Source organism: Rhinatrema bivittatum, chromosome 2, assembly GCF_901001135.1.
Source record: "Rhinatrema bivittatum chromosome 2, aRhiBiv1.1, whole genome shotgun sequence".
In the NCBI taxonomy this organism is placed as follows: domain Eukaryota; kingdom Metazoa; phylum Chordata; class Amphibia; order Gymnophiona; family Rhinatrematidae; genus Rhinatrema; species Rhinatrema bivittatum.
Window position 1 is genome coordinate 20,046,822 of NC_042616.1, and position 27,648 is coordinate 20,074,469.

Sequence of the window (27,648 nt, forward strand, 5' to 3'; positions counted from 1 at the left end):
CCTCTGTGTCCATTAGGGGAGAAGCTGAGCGCCTTCACCAGCATAGCCCAAAGCTGCCCCCACCCTCTGGAGAAGGGCCAGGAGCATGGCTGCAGGGCTTTCTGCTCAGCAGGTAGGAGACTGGCGGGAGGTGGGCAGGGGATGCAGCCTGGGACTGCTCCCATCCCCCCTCCTCACATTCATTCTCTGCAGCCCCTCAGGCTCTTCTTCTTCCTCTATGTTTTGCTATGGGGCAGATTTGAGTCAGTTTTCCTTTTGTATTGCTGCAGAGCCGAAGTTGCTCCCTGTTCTCATTTCCTGCTTCCCTTTTCTCTTTCTGATTCTGTGCACAGCGTTACGCTTCCCGATCCAGCAACACTCCAAAACAGAGCTCTAAATTATCATCCAGCATTTCTGAGCAGGATCTGAGCATAGAGGATTAATGTCCATAAGCATATGCGCATGTAAAACAGCTTTTGGAATATTTATTTATTTAACACTTTTTTATACCGACCTTCATAGTAATAACCATATTGGGTTGGACGTGTATAATTATGCAGCCAAGCAGCTTTGTCCCTTTTTCCATGCACTTGGCAGAGAGGTCTCCCTGGGGCGCAGCTGAGGGGAAAGGGAATGTCATTTATATGCATATGGGCCTAAAATTCTGCATGCACGCTAGCAGGGATAAGTATGCAAGGCCACTCTGATAAGGTGGGAGGAAGTTTTTGTGGCCTGTGTAGCCCTGGGCGCAAAGCTGTGTTGAGATTATGGAAATCAGAGATGAGTAGGAAGGAGCTTCAGTTTTCGCATACTTTCAGAATCTGGCACCCCTTATTTTATTACAGCCAGCCCCACCTATGCTGGCTGTAATAAAACTGGGCTCAGTACATTTATTTTCATTCTGTAATTTTACAGCCATGCTACGTAGCACCTTGGCATAGCTTTGTCCAGCATTAGAGGAAGGCAACAAGGGCGAGTGTCTGCTGCTCAGTGCCACGAGGGTCCCATCATTCCAGACCCTGTCCAGGGACAGATTAAGGGGAAGCACCAGCACTGGGGTGCATGACTTCATGATATTCTCCCAGTATTTATCAGGCCAGCAGCCAGCACAAGGTCACAACCCACAACATGACAGCCAGGGCTGAACTGTTTTCCTTTTGCTGTTCTCACAAGTCAGCAGATCTGGATAGGAGGAAGCGCTTCACATAGTGCTGCCCATTCTCCTACCCACCTCTGCTCCTCTCTGTCACTACTCCTACTCCTGTCTCCTCGCTTCCCCTCCCATGGGGACTTCCGGTTACTAAGGAAACCCATGCGAGGGGGGGGGGAGGGCTTCTCAGCCAGCACTGGGTCACAGGGCCACTCCCCAGCACACACTTCCTGTTTACAAAGGAAACCCATGCAGGGGGCGGGGTTCTCATCCAGCACTAGCTCACAGGGCCTGCCCATTTTCCTGCCCACACTTCTGGTTACTAAGGTAACCCATGCAGGGGGAGGGGCCTCGGCCACGCACTGGGTCACAGGGCCACTCCCCAGCACACACTTCCTGTTTACAAAGGAAACCCATGCAGGGGGCGGGGTTCTCAGCCAGCACTGGCTCACAGGGCCTGCCCATTTTCCTGCCCACACTTCCGGTTACTAAGGTAACCCATGCAGGGGGAGGGGCCTCGGCCACACACTGGGTCACAGGGCCACTCCCCAGCACACACGTCCTGTTACCAAGGAAACCCATGCAGGGAGCGAGGCTTCTCAGGCGAATGAAACCCCTGCAGGGGGCGGGGCCTCTGGAGCGTCACTGGCGCACAGGGCCACGCGCTTCTCCTGCCCGCTCTTACTGTAACAGCATAAAAAAAAGATAAAGAAGAGATCTGCTTAGGGAGCCCGAGGACAGCCACATGCCCTTGGCTGGATCAGCGGGCAACATGGTGGTGGTGGGTTGCTAGCGGGGCACAAGGAAGGCCTTGGCTCATGAATGGGCTAGGACTAGCTTTTAAAAAAAAAAAAGAAAATAGCTGCAGGTGCAGTACTGCCTCTTATTTCCTCTGCTGCGAAAGCCTCCTGTCAAAAGCCGGGCAGCAGCAGCCAAGATAGAGGGGGGCAGGCCTAGAAGGGAAGCGGGAGCGCTGCTGTCCGCCTGCCCCGTGGGCCAGTGGCGGCAAAGCAAGGGGGGAAACCTCTGCCGGTGCTGCTGTTTAAGAGGCTCGGACGGGGGGTAAGAAATAGCAGTAAAGCTGCGGCTGCAAGGATCCGGCGGTGAGACGACAATGATGTGACCCGAAAGTGCACCGGGTCAGGAAAAGCAAATAAGAGAGAATTGGGGGGGGGGGGGCGATCAGCCAGGCGGGCCCTGGGAAATCCCCCGCCCTGCCTGCTCACAAATGACCCGGTCGACCCCGGAATTAATCTGGTGCCGGTGGCTCCGTGAAAAGAAACAGGAAGCAAAAATAAGCGTTGGGGTGGCCGTGGCATGCCCCCGCCACCCCCTAACCATGCGGGGCGGGTAACATTTGCTTGGGTCAGGGGAAACCCTAAAGAGTTGGACACTTGCAAGGGAAGGAAGCGGAGCACAAAAAGCAAACCCTCCCCCAGAAAATCGCAAGGAAACCCGAGGCTTCAGTCGCACGTTCTACCCCCCCCCCCCCGCAGCAGGATGTAGAGATCGCCATGGCAACCACGCGTGGCCTGGACGGGAGGCCCACGGTGGCGAGCGGGCGGGGGGGGGAAACAAAAATCCTGGCGGAGAGGACATTAGGTTTGCCTTGTGTACAAAATTAGATTGTGAGCCCTCTGAGGGATGGGGAAATACCTGAATGCAATCCGCTTTGTCGTATTGAAAAGCAGAATATAAATCAAATAAAAAAAAACAAAGGGGGGACGCTGCAACCGGATTTCCTATGGATTTTGGGGGCTAGTTAAATAATTTTTTTTGTTTCGGGGGACGACGACCAATATTATATGTCCTGAGTGTGTAAACTTCCTGAAGGGTGCTGAGTGGTAGAAAGGTCATTTTTATGGGCAGACCGGGACTTGGGAGGAACTATTTTCTTTCGGTGATGATGTCATTGGCGTAACGATTCCTGTGCGGAAGGCGAATGTTTTCAGTTGCTGCGGTTAGGCTGAGAGACCCTTGGTGGAGGGGAAACTGAGAGGGGGAAGGTGTCAGGGACGGGGGGGGGGGGGCTCTTCATGGGAAGACTTTTAACAGTCTTTAAAAATAAAATAAAGAACTGATGACAAAGAACTCCTGTGAAAGAAAAACTTCAGAAAGGAGCCGAATTAATTTGAGAAAAAGCGCGGGAGTGTGAGACTTGATATGAATCCAATTCAGTTAAAAAAAAAATCGATTCCCTGGAAAGGTGAGGGATAGGAATCTTTAATTTAACAGGTGGTGGGGAGGGTTCAGTAAAAAAAAAAAAAAAATTTGTGCCTATTTTGGTGAGAGATTGATAAGTGGCCGAGAGAGAGAGAAACGTCAAACTTCAGGCCCTCGTGAACTGAGAGAACAATTTAAATATCTTTAGTAAAAACTAAAAAACGCCACCTCTTTCTTTCATAAAGCTGTTCGGCTTCCGGAGAGGAAGGGAGCAGGGCCCCGGGTAGCCCTTCCGTCACGTGATCAAAGAGAGGGAGACTGAGGGCCAACTGTGATCTTTAACAAGAGAAGTGTTTGGGAGAGAATGAGATTAAATAAAGAGAGCTACAAAAAAACAGAAATTTTATTGAACCAAGAATCTAATAGAGGTAAAGAAATAAAACATTTGATAAAGATCTAAACGAAGGGATGATGTTAATACCGGAGTAGTCAGTCCGATATTCGAAAACAGCACTTAGCCGGCTATGGTCTGCGGGTGTCACTTAGCCTCCTAAAGTGGCTAAGCCAGCTATGTTTTTAGCCGGCCAAGTCAGCAGCAGGGAATGGGTGGCTTGGGGAGGAGCCGAGTTGGCCGGATAAGTGAACCTGCTAACTCGATGTTCAGAGTTAGCCAGCTGATTTACCCAGCCAACTCTGGCCAGGCCAAAGGGCTGTCCTGAAGTTAGCCGTTTATACATAACTGACTTACTTTAAGATAGCTGGGTCAGACAGTATTTTCTCAGCTCCTCTCTATACCATAACAATCAGTTCACTCCGGAATGGGCCTCTTCTGGGCTCACCAAATGGAAAGAAAAAGGAATTGAGACCATTGGTATGCTAAGGGAGCAGGAGGTCATTATCCCTTTCCAGACCCTCAAGGACCGCTACCAACTATTAGATAGAGATATATTCTCCTACGCTCAAATATGCCACTTCTTACGGACTCCCGATATAGCAGGAGATCTGCCCCAAGGGCCAACTCAATTAGAAAAGTGGTGCGCACAAGCTAACAAGTTAAAAAGAGTTTTATTACAAAAATATATACTTTCCTTCAACACTGATAAGAACTGACACCCAACCTTTGTATTAGCTTGGGAGAAGGACTTGGGGAAACAATTGGAAACAGAAACATGGGATTTAATATTCCTGCACACAAAGCGAAGTTCTATCTCAGCTTCTTTGATAGAAAATAGTTATAAGGTGTTATTACGGTGGTACTACATGCCCGACCAATTAAGCAAGGCAAAAATCAGAGGCTCTGATGTTTGCTGGCGTGGGTGTGGTGGTAGAGGAACATATTTCCACGTGTGGTGGACATGCCCCACAATATCTCAATTTTGGACGATAGTCTCTAATTTGATCACACAAATGCTTAAGAAGGATATCAACATACTCCCAGAACAAGCTTTACTGAATGCCCCAGAACCTAGCTCTAAATACGAATGGAGGCTGATACATCAAATCCTTATAGCAGCAAGATGTGTCATCGCTGCGAATTGGAGAAAAACCTCACCACACCCTGAATATGCTTATTGCAAAAGTTGATAAAATGTGCAAACTTTATAAGATGACTGCTAGAAAACACCATAATTTCCCTAGATTTATGGAGATATGGCAACCCTACAAAACTTGGAGGCAGTGTTTAGCCCCTTAACGCTTCAATAAGGGTATGAACATGTCGATTGTGATGCAAGGCACTGTATTGACTTTACTGCATAAAAATTGTTCTGTCTTTCCTCACTCCTACCAATGTGGACAAGATCCTTCGGAACACAGAAGTAGATGACATGAACAATAACTGTTTTGTTTTTTTAAGTTAAAACAGTTAGACATGACACAGAGACCAATGTTTAACTTATATCCATGTTTATTGTATTCATGAAAATGTTTCCATCTCTATCATCTCATGTTTACATGTATTTTGATATGTTAATGATGGACAATAAAGTATAAATAAAAAAAACCTGGGAGAAGAGATTATTCTAGTGTCAGCCACCCTGAAGTACACTTAGCCAGAGAAGCAGAATATAGACTGTGGACAAATTATGGATGTAACAGTGAGAAAATATGTTTGGTGACAAATAACCATTAAAGACTTGCTACAGTAAACTTTATTTTTCAAACAAAAAAAAAAGATAGCAGGGCCATGCCACTGAATACACAGCACCAGTTAGCAGGTTATGCATAGACTTACAAACATTGGGGTCAATTGAGGAAACAGACTCCAGGAGCACATACAAGGGGAATAGGGGTGGAAGATGTCTGGCAGGTCCTAGGAGAGGAGAGGTTTTCCATGCTAAAATGTGAGGAGAATAAATCCAGCTGAGATCTAATGCATTCTGAGCCCCCTCCATGCGTCTCAGAGTGTTTCTGGTTTGTGTTTCAGGTGCCGGTGACATTTGAGGACATCACAATCTACTTCTCTCAGGAGGAGTGGGCGTATTTAGATGAAGGGCAGAAGGAGCTTTACAAGGAAGTGATGAAGGAGAATTATGAGACCCTGAGCTCCCTAGGTAAGGACTGCATTATCTGCATTTTTAACAGGCACAGTGGCTGATTTTTTAAAAGTAATTTCCTCTTCAGCAAGCCAGACCAGCCCAGATGCATGGGTTATGCCCACCAACCAGCAGATGGAGACAGAGATCAACAGGTTTGCTGACGTCACACCTTATAGACTCCTATGCTGACCCCAGCCTGTCAGTATTCTTTGCCTCCAGCAGATGGCAGGCGAGCATCCCGTGCTGGGAGCTGAAGCCTGGTTAGGCAGGGTGAAGAGGAAAACTTGAGACTTGGTATGGGCAACTCCTGAACTGAAAGTCTAGTACTCTCTCCTTCAGCAGAGCACAGCCCTAGGTTGGGGAGGGGGGGCTTCCATTTTTATGGATCAGGGCATCAGACTTGGTCTGGGTTGGCCACCCTTCTCCACTTCCTATTTATTTAGTTCTCCCTTGTGGGGGGGGGGGGGGGAGGGGGAGAAGGAAGGAATTTGCTCTTCTTTCCTTATTGTCTCCCTGTCTGAACCTGTTCCTTATTCAACACACAAATTTAAACAAAAAAAGAGAAAAGAAGGTATCAAGAGTGTGGAGGTCAGTCTGTTGGAGTCATGCTGTATGCAGCGTGTGGAAGGCACAGACAGATGAGGGGGGGAAGAGGAGGTGCTTCTCTCTGCCGCGCTTGCAGAGAGGATAAGGAGAGCAAGCTGCTCAGTGTGGGAGGTGGGGGGATAGACACTGCATCGGTAGGGGTTGGTGGCACAGCCAGTTCCCACCAGAGTGCTTGTTGCCATGGCAGGAACAGCAGCCATTTTGGAACCGCAGGGTACAGATTGTAACCTTGTTTCCTGGAGTACACAATGCCCTTTCCTAATCACGCTGGAGAGGCTTTTGTTGCAGCTTTTAAAAGGACAACTCACTCATTTAAAAAAAAAAAAAAAAGCAAGTATAGGCACAGCAGCCGGGAGTGTCTGTAAGGCAGGGCTCCTCACGTCCTGGGGTTTGCTGTCTCTTCTGTCGACTCTGGTGTTTGCCCTTTCTGGAGCTTTGTTTTTCTGCCGACCCGACACTGTCTCCTCCTTCTACCCACCGACCCCGATTTTGATGCCACGTGGGGCGGCTTGTAGGGACAAGCGTGCGCATCTTTCCCACGATGGCCTCTGTGCTCAATGCCTCCTTGGGGGAGGAGGGACCATCAGGGAACACAAATAGGGATTGTGGGAGCAGACGCCAAGAGCATGGGAAGCTTGGGTCGGTGCAACAGTCTTCGGAGAGTCAGCTCCCGCTGAGCACTGGAACGGTGGCCATTTTGGCCACATTTAATGCTGCAGCATGATCCATGGAAGGGGGCAGGGATTTTTCCCCCCATTGTCTCCGAAGGTTGGGACTGATGGGGGCCCCTGTAGGGAGTGAGGAGGACCCCGGGGGGTCTCTGATGCATCCTCTACCTTCTCCGATTTTGTTCTTCTTTTACACAAGGCCTATAAGGCAAGGAAATCGACTCGTCATAAGGTAACGAGGGAGCTTCCATGGAAGCAGTCAAAGAGGGCCAGGGCCAATGTGGGGGCCACGAGAGTCAGGAGGCTCCTAGGGACCTTGTCGCCACCATCAGTCGCGGACACCTCTCCGGACCCCTCAGATAAGATCACCAAGACCTGGGCCCTCAGGATGTGGTCCCAGCCGTGGTTGAGCAAGATCCGTATCGGGAGTCAGCCCAATGGATGGCGGTTGAAGGAGATGATCCCAAGGTGGTCCATTTATTCTACAAGAAGGAGTTGTCTCCTCTCATCCCAGCAGTTCTTGAAGAGCTGGGCATTGAGATCCCTCAGGAGGGTTCCGAGTTGGGAGCCGTGGATGTTTTCTTAGTGATAGCTCTTAAAATTGTTCTCTCTTTGCACAAGTCAGTCATGGTTTTGATGGACTTAGAATGGTGCTCTCCCAAGGCTAATTTTAAAAGTGGAAAGTCCTTGGCGAAGCTATACTTGCTCCTCTCCCAATAAAAGGAAGAGCTGTGGAGAGAGATGGTGTTCTCAGAGAAGGAAGACAGAGGCAGTGCTTATGCAGGCCTTGAGGCTTCCAGTACGGCTCTTCGGGTAGCAACCTTCAGCTATAAGGCAAATCAGTTCATTGTTGGACACAGAGAGACCCTTGGGATGAAGTTATCTACAACTCTTGGGTCCTGTGGCAAAAACCTTGGCTCTGGCTCCATGGGCAAGGGTGCATAGGAGGCCCTACAGAAGACCTTGCTACCCTCTGGGATCCTCGCGCACAGGATTATGAGAGAAAGCTTTCTGTTCCAGGACAGTGGCTTCTCTCGAAGTGGTCTCCTCAGCCCCAGGTGTGGTTTTTTTTTTTTAATATTCCACTTTTCAATCACTTTAAAGTGGAACTACATCCAGGTACTGTAGGCATTTCCTTGTCCCCAGAGGGCTCACAAACTAAGTTTGTATCTGAGGCAACGGAGGATGAAGTGATTTGCCCAAGGTCACAAGGAGCCTCAACGGTACTCCATTTGACGACATTAGCCAGAGAAAGTTTTGCCTTGGTAGTTTGTAGGCAAGTACCTGACAATGGGAGTGGATCTCAAATCCTGAATTTCCTGTTTTAGATATTGGTGGCCTCTCTGGGGCTGAGGTGCCCACTGTAAAGTCCTAAAGACTAGAGGTTTGATATGAAGAAAAGGGTGCATGGGGGTAACCTGCAAGGAGCCGCAGTTACTACCCTTAAGAGAAACATGGGGGTAATCTGCACAAAGTGGTAGTTACTACCTTAAGAAGCTTGCTGGACAGATAGGATGGACTTTTTGGGCCTTTTCAGCAGGTCATTACTATATTTATTTATTTTATTACCCTTAATCAATCAGCCTTGATGCTTGTGACGCAAATGCAACATCGCTCTCCATTTCGACAGAAAGGGTAAAAGGGGAATTGGATTCAGATGACAGCCAATGCTGGACCCCGATTTTTACGGTCTGGGGATACTGATATGCAGATATAAGTGAAAAACCGCAGGACTGCTTCTGTGGCCAAATCCATAAGCAAAGCACATCAAGCAGCACTGTCTGAATTCTCAGGAAGGCTGTTCACCCTGTAAAAATGTCGCTAGCAGTAATTTTGTTATGAGTTTGACAGTTACTTGATTTTGATTGCTCATATTGCTACCCTTAACAGAGCACATGGGGGTGACCTGCACAGAGCAGCAATTACTACCAAAAGAAGCTTGCTGGGCAGACTGGATGGGCCATTTGGTCTTTTTCTGCCGTCATTACTATCTTATAGTGTTTGACCACCTCAAGATCATTTCATACAGTGACCCCCAGATCCATCCGCTCTATGGTGGATGAGAGGAGAAAAACCTCCCCCTCCTCATCATGTGCTGCTCCCTTGAGAACTGCTGCTGTGGATGTAAGAAAACCATAACTTAATTCTCTCTTATATCCCTAGAAACGGATCATGAAAGGATCAATTCTGAAATATTATCATCATGGATAAAACAAGAAGAGCCATATGTCTGGGATCCCCAGGAATCAGGAGAGAGAGATGTTACTCACTCATACCCAGGTGAGCAATAATAAATGCTGTACAGAGAAAGAAGAAGTATTCCAGAGTACAACTGAGTAATAATAAATACTATTAAATTGATATTCAAAAGCATTTAACCAGATACATTTTGAGGTATCAGGATAAATACCTACTTTTGAATATCAAAGGCACTTATCCATGGCTAATTTAGAGCTATTTTGTGAGCATTCTGGGATGGAGCAGAGATAGCTGAATAACTTATTCTGATATTTGGAGTTAGCTGAATTAGTTATTGGACTATATCCAGACATGGCCCAATTCGGCATTTCCTCCTTCCTGCCGGAGAGTCATCCCTGATCCATCCACGATTTGTGTGATGGAGAGCAGCGGAATCTCTTCTACTCCTGGCCTGCCCATGAGAAAGGAGTTCCCGAAAGCCCCCTTACCCAGGCCTGACAGCAAACAAATCCAAAAATCTCTTAAACAAGCTTGGGATACCCTTAGACGGTAACTTTAAAACAAGTGCGCCGATGCGTGAGCGAATATGCACCAGAATTTTAAATCATGTGCACATTCCCTGTACGTACCCAGATCAGTCCAGGCTCCTTGGTTTTGCCTCCCCTCCAGCAGATGGAGACAAAAAGTTTTACTGACACTTAAGCCGAGGTGCCACCTGCAGTCCCTCAGTATTTCTCTGTCTCCAGCAGATGGTGGATGTGCAAAACCTGCAGTCTGGAAAAAAAGGAAAAGGGAGAGAAGACAGCTAAGGAGATTTGGATTTCAGCCTCCCAGAGGTTGTTAGGTCCCAGTGGGGTCATCCCCTCTGGTTGAAGAGGTGGACAAGCAGGGAGTTGGGGACCCTTTCTTAAGCTCACTCCTTCTGTGCCGGACAGGGCTGACAACCAGGGGACCCAGTTCACTTGCCCTGGGGGTTGGACTGAGCCTCCGGACATCTTTCTAAGGGAAGTATTTATGTCTTTTGCTTTAAAGTTTAAAAAAAATAAAATAACATAAAAGTTGTGGAATCTGTATTAAGCTGCAGACAGAGTCGGGGGCGGCTGTAGAACAACTCGCTGGCAGCCCGGCGCTGCTGCTTCCCTGATTGAGCGTCTCAGTCTCATGTCCCTTTCCTTCGGTGGTCTCTGCCCGTTCTGTCCGGCACCGGGGATTATGCCACATGGTGCGGCCTGTGCTGTCTGTGGGGACGTGCAATGGAAAATGCTCCCAGTCCCTCTCTGGTGGAGAAAGCACTTCGGGGAGCACAGGAGCAAGGAGATCTTCTCAACACCGCAAGTTGGGAGGGCTCTCACCAGTGCGGCAGCCCACTGCTGATCCTTTCCCACTAAGAATGGGAATTGCAGCCATTTTGGCCAGTTTCAGGGCCGCTGAAGGGAGGAGGAATGTCCCCCTCCGTTGTCTCTAGTGGAGGCGGCCTCTGGAAAGGGTCAGAGCGCCAGGGGAGCCCCTTCAGGGAGTGAAGTGGATCCAGAGGAGGTTTCTGATGCTTCCTCTTCCTCCTTTTCTTTGGATTTTGTTTTGCTCCTATACAAAACCTATAAGGCTTGGAGGTCTGCGTGGCACAAATCAGTGAAAGGGGTCCTCCTAAGGCTGACTAAGAGAGCCAGGCCCTCCAGGGAGGAGGGGCCCATGAGGGTCCGGTGGCTCCTGAGGGCCACAGTACTGCTGCCTGCTGCAAACAGCTCACTGGAAGTTTCAGTGACGGAGGATCCACCAGGGCAGGATCCTACGGGATCAGATCTAAGTTTTCCAGAAAAAGATCCGGATCAGAGTCTTTTGAAGGATCTGTCTGTCGATGGTGACAATACAAAAGTGGTTTGTTTGTTCCACAAGGAGGAACTCAGGCCTCTGATACCTGCGGTTCTGGAGGAGCTGGGTATTGAGGTTCTGCAGGAAGACTCAGAGTTTGGACCAGTGGACCCCGGTCATGGTTGGCCTCAGGGGCCCAGCGAGATTTTTCCCATTTCTGAAGTCCGTCAGCGCATTGTTCAGGGAGTGGGACCCTCCTGACAAAGGCTTAAAGGGCAGCAGAGCAATGGATAAATGTATCTTTTTACCCAAGGATTCACTGGAGCTTCTCAAAGTTCCGAAGATTGAAGCTGCTGTCTCGGCGGTAACAAAGAAGACCACAGTTCCTGTTATCGGGTTGGCAACCCTGAAGGACCTTCAGGACAGGAAGCTGGAGGTGCCCCTCAAGAAAATTTTCGAGGTTTCGGCCCTTGGTGTTAGGGCAGCTATGTGTGGCAGTTTTATGTTGCGGGCAGGCTTGTGCTGGGTGCAGCAGCTACAGTCAGACAGGTCTTTGTCAGGCGCTGAAGCCCAACAGGCGGAGCGATTGGAGCCCGTTGTGGCTTATTTATTTTATTTATTTATATTTTTGTTTGTTTTTATATACTGGCATTCATTGGGGTATATCACATCGGTTTACATTATAACTTGTGAATAGTATGACTAAGATGTCTTATTATTGTTACATTATAACATTATTAACATTGCAACATAATGACAGGGAAGACAGTGTAATTTAGTTATTGTTACATTATGACAGTATAATATTACAACATTATAACAGGGGAAACAGAGTAACTTAGTTAGGGAATATTGACAGAGTGGAGAACATCTCCTGTGGCGATGTAAGGTCTTAGTGGTAAAATGTGTCCGGAAACTAAGAAACAGGTTGGAATTGAGTCTGACAAGGGAACCTACGTGGAGGGGTGAAAACTAAGTTGAAGATCTTCGGGGTGATAGTAAAGCTTAGGGGGAGGTGTTTGAGTCGAAGGGAAGAGAGGTTAGTTCATGAAGATCTGCATAGAGACTATGAATGTTAAGGGGTGGAGCTGATAGGAGCTTGGTGAGTGATGATTTAGCATACAGGTTGGTAGGCTTTTTGGAATAACCAAGTTTTCAGGTGCTTTTTGAATGCCTGTATAGAGGGTTCCAGTCTGAGTTGAGCGGGAAGTTTGTTCCATAGGGAGGGGCCCGATATTGAGATGGCGTGTTCTCTGGTTGTGGTGAGGTGGGTTAGTTTTGTGGAGGGGATGGATAATAGTAAAGTAAATAGTAAAGTAAATAGTAAAGTAAAATAATAGTAAAGAAGTAAGAGGGTTAAGACAATACAAGTCTTCAGGGAGTAAGAATCACTTGTGCCAGTCATTCAGTTTCAGGCTGATAATACAAAGTAAGCAAAACTCAATCTGTGCTACACCGCAATTTCTGAAATCCATTTCTAAAGTTATGATGGAGAGGGGGGGGGGGGAAACCCTAGTAAAAACTGTCTACCAGTAACTGTCTGTTACCTTTTCTTTCTAAAAGGTACAAAAACTTAGATTGTAAGCCCTCTGGGGATAGAAAAATACCTACAGTACCTGAATGTAAACCGGTGTGATATCTCGATTGAGATGAATGTCGGTATATAAAAATAATAAATAAATAAATAAATAGGCCAGTGTTCTTGGACCGAAGATTTCTTTGGGAGTCATGATGGTAGAGGGTGTCCTTTAGCCATTCGATTTTTTCATTATTGATGGTCTTGTGCAGAAGTATTAGGGTTTTGTAATTGTATTCTTGTTATGCTCTCCTCCTCCAGAGGGGAGGAGTTAGCAATTTGTTATCGCTCACCCCATCAGGAGGGCAGAGTTAGCAATCTGTTCTGCTTTTCTCCTGAAAGGGTCAGCTCCTTGAGAGTAGCTAGTTGCTTGTTCCTGCTTGATCCAGCCTCCGTTCCTGCTGGTACCAGTTCCTGTGTTCCTGCTCCCGTGGTTCCACTCCTTCTGCTTCCTGCCTTCGGTTGTCTCCTTGGTTCTGACTTCGGCCTGGTATCCTGATTATTCTGTCTTCGGCCCATCCTGACCTTTGGCGTTTTCTCTGGCTCCTGCTTGTCTTCTGCCTGCCCTGACTTCTGGCCTGGTTACTCATGCTGCACCGCTGCTGCCTGCCTCAACTCCTGGACTGTCCTCGTTCTTCTGGACTTCCGCCAGCCTCGACTCGGATTGCCTACTGGACATTCCTCCGCTAGGAGACCTTCGCCTAACTCCTGCCAGCCCCGGCATCCAAGGGCTCAACCTGACGGGAAGCCCCTGTCAGGTCTCCTGGTCCTTCGCCGCCTCCCGGCTATGAGAATCACAGAGGGCCTCCCCTCTGTGGATACACCAGCTCTCGAGCAGGCTCAAGGATCCACAGCGCTAACAGGTGGTGTCATCTTTCCACTTAAACCAGTCCATTGAGCTCCCGTTCTTCTCGAATTGCAACCCTATGTCACCTGAAGCTAAGGAGTTGCGGCGTTTAGATGTGAAGCGTACTTTGTTGCGGTACCTGGAAGTTACGAACATCTTCCGTTTGTCGGACCAACTTTTTGTACTTTGGTCTGAGGCCAAAAAGGGTCATAAGGCTTCCAGGGCCACAATTGCGAGGTGATTGAAAGAGGCGATTAGCTCGGCGTATATCTCTTAGGGTCGTCCTGTTCCGGAGGGGCTTCAGGCTCATTCTATTCGTTCTAGGCGGCCTCCTGGGCCGAGTGTCAGAATGTTTCGCCACAAGACATCTGAAGGGAGACTACTTGGAAGTCATTTCGCCACAAGAGATCTGTAGGGCGACTACTTGGAAGTCGTTGCATACTTTTGCTAAACATTACCGCTTGGATGTCTAGGCTCCGGAGGCCATGAGCTTTGGTGAAAGTGTGCTTTGAGCGGGACTCTCACGGTCCCACCCTGTTAAGGGAAGCTTTGCTACATCCCAGGAGTCTGGACTGATCTGGGTACGTAAATGGAAAGGAAAACTGGTTCTTAGCTGCTAATTTTCATTCCTGTAGTACCACAGATCAGTCCAGAGTCCCACCCATTGGAGGAAAGGGGGATTAGGAGACCCTGCTTGATCAGTCTTTTTATCTAATTACTCTGAAGAATAGCACAGTTTTTATTGAGTTAGCCCTTCACCAGTTTTTTGTCTGGGGGCAGTTTTTCAATTAAGATTTTTCCTCTTCCCTCTGCTTGTTAAAAGGGGATTCATTCTAGAATCTGTTGATATGGTTTTGCATTTCTGGTTTGGGTACAGATTAATACTGAGGAACTGCAGGAGCCACACTGGGTTAAGTACAATGTCAGTAAAACGTTTTCTGTCTCTATCTACTGGAGGGGAGGCAAAACCCAGGAGTCTGGACTGATCTGTGGTACTACAGGAACGAAAATTAGGAGGTAAGAATCAGTTTTCCTTTTACGTGCATAAGATTTAAAATATGCCCACCACGCATATGTTTGCTCCTAATTTTAAGCCATTACTCGATCAAACATACTTTCTTAAGAAATTGTCGGCTTTGATGCACACAGGTAAGCGGATTTTAAAATATGCTCACATGAAGGACATTCCCAGTTTTCACAGTTGGTCCACCAGTTTGCTTAGCATATCTTGAGGTCATCCAGACACTTCTGGTTCTTCATCCTGCACTCTATCCAGTTGACCTGGACCCTGTCGAGTTAGGCCTAAACAGCAATTTCTGCAGACTCATACCTCATCAGGAGTAGCAGTAAATATATGCGGCTAACAGGCTGCTGCGTGCTGCAGTGGACGGTTTTAAAATGCAGACCTAACTGCATAACTGTTGGCTCTGCTCTAGAACGCCCATGCCCCGCCCCAACTCCTCCCCTTTTTGCCCCTTTATTTTTTTTACTCACACACATGTATATATGCATGTAATTTCCAGCTTTTAAAATACACGTTGTTTGCGTGTGTCCTAGATCCTCGCATATATGGGCTTTTCAGTGCGAGCAATGCTCTTAAAATTCTCCCCATGTATCAGCAAGGTAACTGCCCCCCTTCTTAGCCAGAAAACAGTACGGAAGGCGGTCTATAAGAGCCAGGAAGCATATAAAAAATGTAGACCCAGTCGTCTTAGTTCTTGGATTGTATTTATTAAGGAGATCAAGGATGAAACATTCAAGCATAAATAATCCAAATCGCCCGACTCTGGTCGAGATTCACCTACAGTGTGGGCTGCATCAGGGGTTACAAAATAATAATAGAATATATAGATCATAAGTCAAATTAAGTACACAATCGTATTCATTATATTAACTAAACAAACACTATGCAACCTCATTCAAATATCATTTACAATCAGAACCATTCTTTATTAGTTGGCTGTTCCAACATAAAATTTAAAAAGAATTTGAAAAACTCATTAATGTAAAAAAATGTAACATATCAAAACAACTATGGGCATAAATGAACAGAGAAAATAATGAGCAATTGTATGCATGCAATAGAAAAGTCCATAATATGTACTAATACAATTAAGACATAGATTAGAGAGTAGAGGAAAAGAAAAAAAAAGGGGGGAGAAGAAGAAATAGTCTATTTAATTTAGTAAATAGATAATATAATATATATAAAGGTAATACCTGTTTTTTGGAAATGTGTTTATATATACGAACAGCTTTCTTTGTTTAAACTGTATGAATTCCTTAATCAATAGTTCTATAGGGAAATAGAGGCGAAAAATTAATATTCTGGAGCAATATTAACTAATTATTGAACAGTTTTTGTTTAATATGAGAGAGAATTCAGTATTTTTACCTCTATTACAGCATTCAGTATTTTTACCTCTATTACAGCAGCGTTAATCTGCGCTTCAAATTGCACGTTCATCACTGGTTCAATTAATTGAGCATCACTATAATGATATTTTACACTTAAAGATAGCAATGCTGCATCAATAAGATGTTTTAAGACTAATAGCGATGCACTGAATCTCACATTTCATCTATAAATTAATTCAAACTTTGCCAACCTTAATTATATCCTTAAGCATTATAACATTTTACAGCCTTTTAAAAGAAGGCTCAATAACCTAATTAGTAAACTGAGACTGTAACTCATACTTTGTAGAAAAACTTGATCTCATACACCAGTTTGTACAGTTGAAAACATATTACTTGTATTCTATGTTGGAAAATGTGACTAATTTAATTGAGAGGCACTCCACACCATATTGCTTTTTTGGTAGTAAGGTCTGACTGAAATACCTCTGTTGGTGTCATTTATCCTTAAAAAAAATATTGTTTCAGCCACTACATGTAACAAGGGATCGCGTTTTAAAAAAGAATTACACTGACGAATAATTTCATTCACACTTCGCTCTTATGTCGCCACTCAGTCTGGTTTACAAATATAAATCTATGGAGGTCACATGACATGGTCAAGGAGTAGGACGTTCTCTGGCAGAGGTCTGCCTTCCTTTCTTCCAGAGAGCTTTATTTTTTAGTCTTTTCTTTCCTTAAATGCCCGATCAAGGAAGAGACCCTTCATTACGTGCCGCTGACCTTTTGTTTTCAAGAACTCGCACGGCCGAAGTGGATGGCAGCGAAACCTCAGAGACGCGACCCAGATAAGTTTCGGCAAACCGAGCTGAAGATGGCACCGGCGGCCAGTACACCCCAGAAGAATGGGATGGGAAAGTAACTGACATGGTGGAGGCGGTAGTGTCAGCGCTGGATGCTAAATTCGATAAATTATACCAGACGTTTTAAGAGATGAGCCAGTTATTAACAGATTTCACAGTCCGGCAGCACGAAGCTGAATCACAGATAACAATGGTAGAAGACCGTGTAGTCCAATTAGAGACCCAAGTGATGGAGCTAAAATCTGAGATGGAGAAGCAAGCCAAAAAAATTGATGACCTCGAGAACAGATCTTGTAGGGGAAACCTATGATTCATTGGTTTCCCAGAAAGTATTAGAGAGGTAGATCTGGCAGAACTCTTAGAATCGTGGGTCCTCGATCTCCCCACCAAACATGGCGTGCTGAAAGTGGAGCAAGCCCATTGCTTGGCCCAAAAGCTGGCAGGCAGACGCAGACCACGTCCGGTCATAGCGAAGTTTTTAAACTCATAAGAGCATAAGAAATTGCCATGCTGGGTCAGACCAAGGGTCCATCAAGCCCAGCATCCTGTTTCCAACAGAGGAAAAACCAGGCCACAAGAACCTGGCAATTACCCAAACACTAAGAAGATCCCATGCTACTGATGCAATCAATAGCAGTGGCTATTCCCTAAGTAAACTTGATTAATAGCCGTTAATGGACTTCTCCTCCAAGAACTCAGCACATAAAATGGACATATTGCTGGCATACAGGAAGAAACGCCCTCTGGAGTATGAGGGGGCCCTGATATTAATTTTTTACCCCAATCTGCATGAAAGTGATACACCATAAAGTGACCTTTATGCTGCTATTCCCAGCCAGATTAAAGGTAACTTGGCAGAATGAGACCTGCATCTACGACTCTATGGAGGCAGCGACACAATTTGTGAATACTTTAGACTCACAACCTGGAGAGTGAATTTCACTGTGTTGAGCTTGGTTTTTGTTTTGTATTGGGTAGCTGGTTTGTTGGACTAAGTGCTGCGGTTTAATGAGGTTGGGGCCCTCCCCTCTTTGAACATTCATTGGCAGGGTGATATCCCGCTATGGATACTGCAGAAGGCTGGACCATTTACACACCAAAGTCTAATACCTGCGGACACTACCCTAGCGCCAGCGGGCTTTAGAGCTCGTTCATCTGCTGATCTAGCCTATGGAACATCTGGCATAATTATTGTTTGCAAAAGGACCCTTGAGTGACTACCAGCTCGATATTTCTAAAGTCTTAAAGACTTGATTTGGCGATGCTATCCTATGATGTTTCTGGCTCGTGAGCTGTGGATCCAAAAAAGCTGCATCTTCAGTCTTGGAAGACTTACGGTTTGAATTTCGGAGTCCTTTTTCCAGAACTGCAGACTACTTGTTCAAGGGGCCTGGTTATTTTGCGAGTGGAAGAACCATATGATTTGACTGTTCCATTGCAGACACAATGTTTGTTTTTTTCCCCTCTCTTTTCTTCTTTTCCTTCCTTCTTTTTCTTTCCCCTTTTTATATATATTTTTTTCATTCCTTCTCTGGAGAGGGAGAACACCCCATGCAGACAGGCGGCGTAGTTCTCCATGGTTAGAGACATGGTGGGAGGAAGTAGTGAGGGGTTACAGGGAGGGAAGGAATTGGGTGGTGGTGGGGGGGGGGGGTTAGGGATAATGACGGTACTTCGATTTGTTTGGATCCTGATTTTAGGGAAGCACCACACCATAATATTGTGTTTGATGTTGGACTTGGGATTAGGCTGGGAGGCCCAGGTCCTAGAACATGGATAACTTCTATTGGGTTTTTTTCTCTCAATGTTCAGACTTATAGAATGTCACAGAATTCATTAAGATTTTGGTCCTGGAATATCTCTGGTATAGGCTCAAACAAAATTCTGCAATCTTTGCAAAGACATCATATACATATAGCTGTATTACAGGAGACAAAGTTAGACAAACTTGAACACCAGAAACTAAGTCGAATGTGGGTAAGCCAGGTATATTCAGCGCAAGCCCCCTCCAAAGCGGCAGGGGTTGCAATTTTGATTGGTAAACAAGTTCCTTTTCAGGTAAAGCAAATGTTATCAGTTGATGAGGGCATATACCTTATTCTTGTTGGTCAGATTCATGGGCAGGATTTTAACATTTGCAATATATATGCACCCAATGTTTGTAGCCATGTTTTCTTTACTCGACTCCTAACATTGCTAGCGACTCAAGCAAAAGGTCACCTCTTGATAGGAGGCGATTTCAGTTGTGTATTGGACCCTGTACAGGATAGGACCACCAAACGTGCTGGGCCAGGTGATTCATCAACAAAGGGGGAGTATCTTTGGTTTGTCGTACATTAAGGATGCTAGATGTGTGTAGAACACTCCATCCGACAGACACCGAATACACACATTTATCCCGCGCTCATGGTACGGGATCCCGTGTAGATTATATATTGGCCTAAGAAACTGATTTTGCTCGGATACTCCGTACTGACCTGGGACTATTAGAAATTACAGGTCATGCCCCAGTGATTATAGAATTCTCTTAGATCAGTCGACAAGTACCTCTCGACTTTGGAGGTTTCCGTGTTCCCTATACGGTGACATGGGGTTTTGTACTTTTCTAGCTAAAAAATGGGAAGCATACACTACCACCAATGAAAGTCATAAGTCCCAGCCCCTTTTGGGAAACGGCAAAGGCTTTTCTAAGGGAGATATAATTGCCTATATGGCGATGCAAAATAAAATTCTACTTCGCCAAATCCGCAATTTGGAGGCGAAGCTGAAGGACGCAAAATGCAGTTTTGAAAGGCTACCCTCTTAGGCTACCAAATCTTTACTTAATACTATTCAGTATGAGTTAAACTCCTTATTACACCTGAGAGTGCAAAAACCTGCTTCGTATTTTAAAACTAAATATTATCACTATGGTAATAAGTCAGTGAGGCTTTTAGCAAACATAAGCAGACAGATACATATTATGGCAATGCGATCCTCAGCTGATTCAATAGTGAACACTGACCAGGAGATGGGTGAGATTTTTTGTATGTATTACCAAACCCTATATCAGTCAGACCCTGTTGAACATGTAGCCCTCAGGGAATATCTGGCCCACTCAGGCCTGCCCTGTCTTTCTACATTCCAGCTAGCAGTTTTGAACCAACCAATCCGGGCCCAAGAAATATGCGACAATATAAAAAACACTAAAAGTGCTTAAAGCCCCAGGCCCCAACGGATACCCAGCTGAATTTTACAAAATACTCCTAACCCATATTTTATTCTCTCTAAGTGCTATGTTTGATGATCTCATTTCTCATCCTAATTCCTCCTTTTACCAAAACATGGCTCATATCACTGTCATAACCAAGGAACATAAAGACCCAACCCAACCAGAATCATATCGCCCCATTTCCCTTCTTAACTTTGATGACAAATTGTTAGCCAAGATCATGGCAAATCGACTATCCACAATGCTGCCTTCTCTTATAATGAAGACCAAGTTGGCTTTCTTAAGGAGAGGAACTCGTCCATGAATGTTCATAAAATATTATTCACATTAGAAACTTGTTATTGGCAAGACATACCCTCTATGCTGATCAATTTCGATGCTGAAAAAGCATTTGACCGGGACAGAGCTGGTCTTTTATGTTTGCCAGGTTGGACTACTTACGTATCGCTGGTTATTTTCGCCAAGCATTGCAAGCTTTATATCATAAGCTGTTCTGAATCAGGTAAATATCCGTGATTTTTCCTATTCAGGCAGCTAAACCTTTTTTCAAATCAGTCCTCAAGACAAAGATTTTTTAAGTTTGAATGTATTTATTGTACAGGTAAATATTTCATTACTTATAATTGTTGCATTTCAAACATGATTTCCTAGGCAAAGATCTTTGGTAACTGGAGACAGAGTAGCAGGAGGGAGAAGGAGGTCTCTTGTGTTGCAGGAGTTAGTTTATGGTAGAGGTAGGAAGCTTGAGGGATATGAGGCTGATTTAGTCTTCAGACGAAGGCAGTAAGAGAAAAGGTAAAAAACCCGATCGTTTCACAGGGTTTTACAGAGCGCTGCTGGCTCAGAAGTAAGCATGGGCAAGACTGAACTCTCGTCGAGAGCTGCTAAAGGAAACACCTCCACAAGCTGGGGGCAGGGGAGCAAGGTCCAATGGCAGCAAACCTAAGAACCATGTGACAGGGGGAGCATGAAGGGTATTCCCTTGAGCCTATAAGGCACCTAGGAAGACTCAAGTTAGATTGAGGGGCATTCATGCTCTTCCGATAGTGAGAGAAAGTAGAGGGGGGTGGGAGCTTCTCTTAAGGGCAAAGGCTCCTCTTAAAGGCAAAGGCTCACAGACTTTTATATTGGGTTACAAAAAATGTTTCAATATTAAGAATCCTCAGAAGGGAGGACTGCACTAAACACAGTTATGGGTTATACCCTTATGCCTTCCAATACTGCCTCTGCAACAAACCTTTGTGCATACAGACAGACAGCATAGGGACAATGTGCTTTTTAACACACAAGCACGCATTACCTTAGCTGCCCTGCTGAGAAGCTGTGCAGCTCTATCCTTGGCCCTTGCTCATTTCATGCATCCTCGGGCCACTCATCTAAGAGATTTTCTGAACGCACTAGCAGACCTCTCCATGCAGGTTTCTATCCTCTCGAATGGTCTCCGACTACATGTGTAAAGAGAAAAATCTTCTAACGCTGAGGTCAACCGAATTTGCCCTCTGCGTCTGAATCGAACCATACGGCACACAGATTCTACTCCCTACACATGTTTCCAATGCGTTTCCATAGATGCCTTTCTTCCATCAAGGGCCTCTTAAATATATCTCTTCTGCTGCCTCTCATAGCCAGCACTCTTCTAATGTGGAACCGGGGCGGGGTTCACTATTTCTCTAATCCTCGCCCTGACCGAGACCAGTATGCTTCCCATACTTCTCAATCTATCACACCAGTAACCAATCTACCTCCTCACCAGTCAGTCCTACATCCTAGACTAACTGATGTTCTCAGGTTTCTGGTAGCATCACAAAACCTTCCACACATAAATCCTACCATTCAAAATGGCATGATTTACCACATGACGCATACAAAAGGGTATTACCCTTTTTTCTTTCCACACCACTCTTTCTCTTGCTCCCTCGGATTCTGCTCCCCAGACATCCTCCACATACGTACACCTCTGTTCCAATTGGTGTAACGTTTGGGAGTGGGGATACCCGATTTACGGTAAACCCCTTCTGAGTCAGCTTACCATGGATTATCCACTGATCAAGCCGCCTCTATTTTCTCTACTCACGGAATGGAATACATATGTATATATATATATATATATATATATATATATATATATACATATGTATATATATATTTCATGCTTTCAAGTCTCATACGTTCTCCGTTCGAGCCTTTCCATTCCTCTCATTTCACAGTTTGACATGGGACATTCTTCCCTCAGCAGTGTCAATGAGTTATACACTTCTAGTTACATACTCATCTGACCCTGCGTTCCTCCGTCACTGAGTGGTTTTCACAAGTTCAACTTTCATCTCTCCTTACTCAGGATATACTCTGCCCATTTTTCCCAACACCTCTCTCTCACCAGAGCGAGAGGATTCTTTCCTTTTCTTGGACAGACTACGTTTGCATTCTACCTAGCTTGCCTACATTCCATAGGAATTCCACCTAACTCTTTCCTTCTGTGCGAGTTCCAGTTGGCAAACAGACCTATTCCTCCTAATAAACGGTCTGTATCTTTTTCTTACCAACAAGCAGGCTTTTCACTACAACACTGTGTGTAACCACACTCTGTTGCATCTGCCTCAGCCTTAATAGCTTCCCTTCGGCCGCTGCTGCTTGTACACATATTATCAGGCTGCAACCTGGAGTTCTCTCCATACCTTCGCAGGCCATTATTGCTTACATACGACTATCCGGCATGCTCCATGTTTGGCCAGTCCGTCTACTCTTACTCCTTTCGGGTTAACTACCCAACATCCACCAACCCTTTAAGGATTTCTGGATGCCCTCCGTTCCAAACTGTACCCACGTCATCGCGCCCTTCGCGCGTCTTGGGTGCATTGGTGCACTCTCGGGCATCCTCAGCTTGGTACTCACCCATTTGTGAGGACTACCATCCTGCTTGTCCTGTGAGAAAGCAAATGTTGCTTACCTGTAACAGGTGTTCTCACAGGACAGCAGGATGTTAGTCCTCACGAAACCCACCTGCCACCCCGCGGAGTTGGGTCTCTATACGTTTTCACGTTTATTTTAGTTTCGCTTGAGCTTTTAGCTATAAGACGAGGCTGAGGGAGACACCTGTGGCTCACAGGGATAATTGCAGGCTGAGCATGCTCAGTGCACTCAGTGTGCCAGTGCCAGTCAAAGCTTTGTAGAAACTTTGACAGAAAAGTTTTCCGTACAGGGCTCCATCCTGATGATGTCACCCAGAGAGGGGCGCTGGCTTAATTTATGTTTTCTTATTGTCCTGCTAGACCAGATAAGTGGGTTATAGCCATCTTCTACCAGAGATGAAGGCAAAGACCACCCCCACATAACCCACTTGTCTGGACTGGTCTAGCAGGACAATAGGAAATAGGAAAGTGTCAGTACCAGAGAGTAATCTTCCCTCAAAAATGAAAAGATTAAAAGTCCTTCAGTCTGTCAGGACTCGAGGGACGGATATTAGCCAGTAAGTCAAGTTTCACCCTTAGTGCTGGAAATGTAACTCCTGGTCTGAGGTGTGGTGTAAAGTTTCCAGTGATACTTATAATCTTGGGTAGAAACAAGCATTCCAGTTTCAGGACATGTAGTCATTATTCTATGTGCAGAAAACATGCTTTGTGCTAAGCCTTTTCTATGTGCACCTTTTCTGATTTGTTTGCATTTTCTAACTTCTGATGCATCAGCATACCATTAGCACAATTTCAATGCTCTGCTAGTTCCCTCAGTCCCTTACGGGCCGATTCAGTAAAGTCCGCGGGAGAGCAGACGAACGCCTGCTCTCCCGGCGCGCACAGGTGTGCGCGATTCTGTATTTAAATTAGGTGGTGCGGTAGAAACGGGCAAAAGGAGGCGCTAGGGACACTAGTGCGTCCCTAGCGCCTCCATTTTGGACAGGAGCGGCAGCTGTCAGCGGGTTTGACAGCCGACGCTCAATTTTGCCGGCATTGGTTCTCAAGCCCGCTGACAGCCACGGGCTCGGAAACCGGATGCCGGCAAAATTGAGTGTCTGGTTTTCGGCCCGACAGCCGCTGGCCCATTTTACATTTTTCTTTCTTTCTTTTTTTTACTTTTTTTACTCTTCGGGACCTCCGACTTAATATCGCCATGGTATTAAGTCGGAGGGTGCACAGAAAAGCAGTTTTTACTGCTTTTCTGTGCACTTCCCGGTGCCGGCAGAAACTAGCACCTACCTTTGGGTAGGCGCTAATTTCTTAAAGTAAAATGTGCGGCTTGGCTGCACATTTTACTTTCTGTATCGCGCGGGCATACCTAATAGGGCAATCAACATGCATTTGCATGTTGAGGGTGCTGTTAGGTGCCGCGGGTTGGACGCGCGTTTTCCGCCCCTTACTGAATAAGGGGTAAGGGAAAACACGCATCCCAGGGCAGGTTAACAGTGCGCTCCGTCTACTATGACACTTCACAAAATCCATGGATAGCCCACATTAAGGTGCCCAGGGAATGGATAACATTCTGATCCCTGATCAGTTAGTAGCTTTCCGTAGTTAGTAATATATGATTAATGTCTTCTGTTTATATCTAGGAGATGATGAGAACAAACAGGAGCAGAAGAGGGAGGAGAGTCGCGAAGAACATTCTCTAGAAATGGAACAAATCCGAAGAGACTTAGGAAATTTCTTTGAGAATATTTCTCAGGGGACTGAGAGAAGAAACACAAGGAATAGTCTGCAGGATTCAGAGAAGAAGCAGCAAGACCCTCCAGGTGACTCACTGGATGGAGTCACTGCATGTGAGAGAAGTGACAGGGAGCTCAGAGACATTCCTGAGCACCAGAGACACCTGAGAGCAGAGAGACCCTTTCAGAGTAATAGTGATCAAATTACTTCTGACCTTCACCAGAAGAAGGGGAAAGGGAAGGAATACTTTTTACATGACACCTGTGGAAAAAGTTTTGGTAGGAAATATAATTTATTATTTCAGCAGAGAACCCATACTGGGGAAAGAGCCTTTCTGTCCTCTCAGTGTAGAAATTGTTTCAAACAGAAGGTAGACTTGAATTTACACCAGAGAATCCATAGTCAAATGAAACATTCTCAATGTACTGAGTGTAGGGAAATGTTTGTGCGGAAAGAATCATTATCAATACCCCAAAGAAAACACACTGGAAAGAGACTCTCAGCATGTACTGATTGTATGAAATCCTGTAATTGCAAACCTTCCTTAACGAAGTACCTACAACAGCATAAAGAAGAAAGAACATCTTTATGTGATGAACTGGGGGAAAGCTTCCTTCAAATGAAAGCTTTAACAATATACCAAAAAACAGTCACAGGAAAAATAAGCAAAATTGAAAACCGTCCTATGATTGAAGATAGTGAAATAAAGGAGTTACCTAGAGAGAAACTGTTTACATGTACCGAGTGTGACAAAAGCTTCATTTATTTATCACAGCTAAAAAGGCACCAAAGGATCCATACAGGAGAGAAACCATTTACATGTGGCGAATGTAGTAAAGGTTTCAATCAACTATCACATCTGCAACGACACGAAAGGTGTCACCTTGGAGAAAAACTGTTTACATGTACTGAGTGCAATAAAAGTTTCATATCTCGATCACTTCTGAGAAACCACCAAAGGATCCACATGGGTATCAAACAATTTACATGTACAGAGTGTAATAAAAATTTCATTCAGTTATCCAATCTGAAAATTCATGAAAGAATCCACACGGGAGAGAAGCCATTTATATGTTCAGAATGTAAGAAAACTTTCATTTCTCTATCAGTTCTAAGAAGGCACCAAAGAATCCACCTGCGAGAAAAACCATTTTCATGTTCTGAGTGTAAGAAAGGTTTCATTCAGCTATCACAGCTGAAAACACACAAAATGAGCCACACTGTGGGGAAACCATTTATATGTCCTGAGTGTAATAAAGGCTACATTCAGCTATCACATCTAACAATTCACAAACGGATTCACACAGGCGAGAAACCTTTCATATGTAATGAATGCAATAAAAGCTTTATTTCTTTGTCAGTTCTGAAAAGGCATCAACGGATCCACATGGGAATTAAACAATTTTCATGTGCTCAATGTAATGAAACTTTCATTCTCCTATCACATCTGAAAAGCCACGAAAGAAAGCATAGTGAAGAGAAACAATTTGCATGCACTGAGTGTGGTAAAACCTTCAGTCAGTTGGGATGTCTTAAAAGTCACCAAAGTTGTCACATTGTATGTACTGAGTGTAATAAAAGTTTTGATTCTCAATTACTGCTGAAAATTCATCAAAGGAGTCACATGGAACAGAAACTCGTTACATGTCCTGAGTGTAATAAAGTTTTGATGTCTCGATCACGTCTAAAAATTCACCAGAGGACACACACAGGGGAGAATCTATTTACATGTACTGATTGTAATAAAAGTTTCATTCAGTTATCACATCTGAAAATCCATGAAAGGGTCCACACAGGAGAAAGACCATTTAATTGTACCGAATGCAAAAAATCCTTCATTTCTCTATGTGTGTTGAGAAGGCACCAAAGAATACACACAGGGGAGAGACCTTTCACATGTCCTAAATGTAATAAAGGATTCATTCAACTATCACGGTTGAAAATGCACCAAATGAGCCACACAGGTGAGAAACCATTTGCATGTACTGAATGTAAAAAAGGTTTCATTCAGTTATCACATTTGAAAATTCACCAAAGGATTCACACTGGAGAGAAACCTTTTGTGTGTCCTGAGTGTGGCAAAAGTTTCATTCAGCTGTCACATCTGAAAATTCACCGCTGGACCCATGCGCCTGAGAAACCATTTAAGTGTCCTGAATGTAATAAGAGCTTCTGTCAGAACTCAGATTTAAGAAAACATTGGCGGAGACACAGAGGAGAAGGAAAAGCTGATAGCTGCATTTCTGGAATGTATGGAGATGGACAAGAATGCCGGAGTCCAGGAGTGGGGAAGACTACCTAAGATAAACTTTCGGGCGTGTAATAACATAGTCATTTATCAGATCTGAGAACATAGCAAAGAATCTACATGAGAAGGAATGAAGAAGAAAGCCAAATAAGATAGCAGGAGACAGAAGAACTTATTGCTCATCTCCTGGACTGTGTAGAGATGGACAAGTATGCTAGGGGTCTGGGAGAGAGAAAGACTACTTGCATTAAATTAAATTAAATTAAATGTAAGATTAGCAGCTTTAATGAGCCATAATCTGTATATAGAAACTGTCTATTGATAATACAGAAATAAATCATATACAATATTGTGCAGCAAAAATCATTGCAGAGAGAGGCCTACTGACAAGGACACAAGGTGAGAAGGAAAGAAGAAAGATAAGAACGCCTCCTTGGAAAAAGGTATAGAAAAAAAAAATAAAAAGACGAGAAATAATTAGAAAAAAATCCCCTTACCTCAAGCTAAAACACTGTACTAACAGATAAGATCTTATGTTCATATTTTCCATTTCCAATAATAAAATAAAAATCACAGCAGTAGCACAAAAGCTGAAGAGGTCTGAAGAAAACAGAAAGTTCATATACCAAAATACAGCATTTAGCAAGGTGAACATTCAAAATATTTGTCTGGCCAACTTTGGGAGTTAGCTAGAAAAAAAACTTGCTGGTTCAATTTTCTCTCTTGCCTACTGGTCCAAGTATTTTCCAAGTAAATCACAGCCCGCACAGAATTTAGCTGGACAAACAGAGATGGCC

The 27,648-nt window shown here is 45.0% G+C and overlaps 1 protein-coding gene across 4 annotated transcripts; it reads left to right on the forward strand.

The window, feature by feature from the left end:
* LOC115083639 (oocyte zinc finger protein XlCOF6-like) lies at nt 1-27,648 on the forward strand. 4 transcript variants are annotated; one of them, XM_029587572.1, is made up of 4 exons: nt 1-112; nt 5,718-5,844; nt 9,267-9,383; nt 24,510-27,647. In XM_029587572.1, the coding sequence occupies exons 1-4, from the start codon at nt 86-88 to the stop codon at nt 26,903-26,905; spliced, it is 2,667 nt and encodes an 888-aa protein (XP_029443432.1). In that variant the 5' UTR covers nt 1-85; the 3' UTR covers nt 26,906-27,647. The 4 variants fall into 4 exon arrangements, with proteins under 4 accessions (XP_029443432.1, XP_029443435.1, XP_029443433.1 ...); XM_029587575.1 differs by lacking the exon at nt 1-112 and adding an exon at nt 1,845-2,191 and having other exon boundaries at nt 24,510-27,648; XM_029587573.1 differs by lacking the exon at nt 1-112 and adding an exon at nt 3,200-3,335 and having other exon boundaries at nt 24,510-27,648.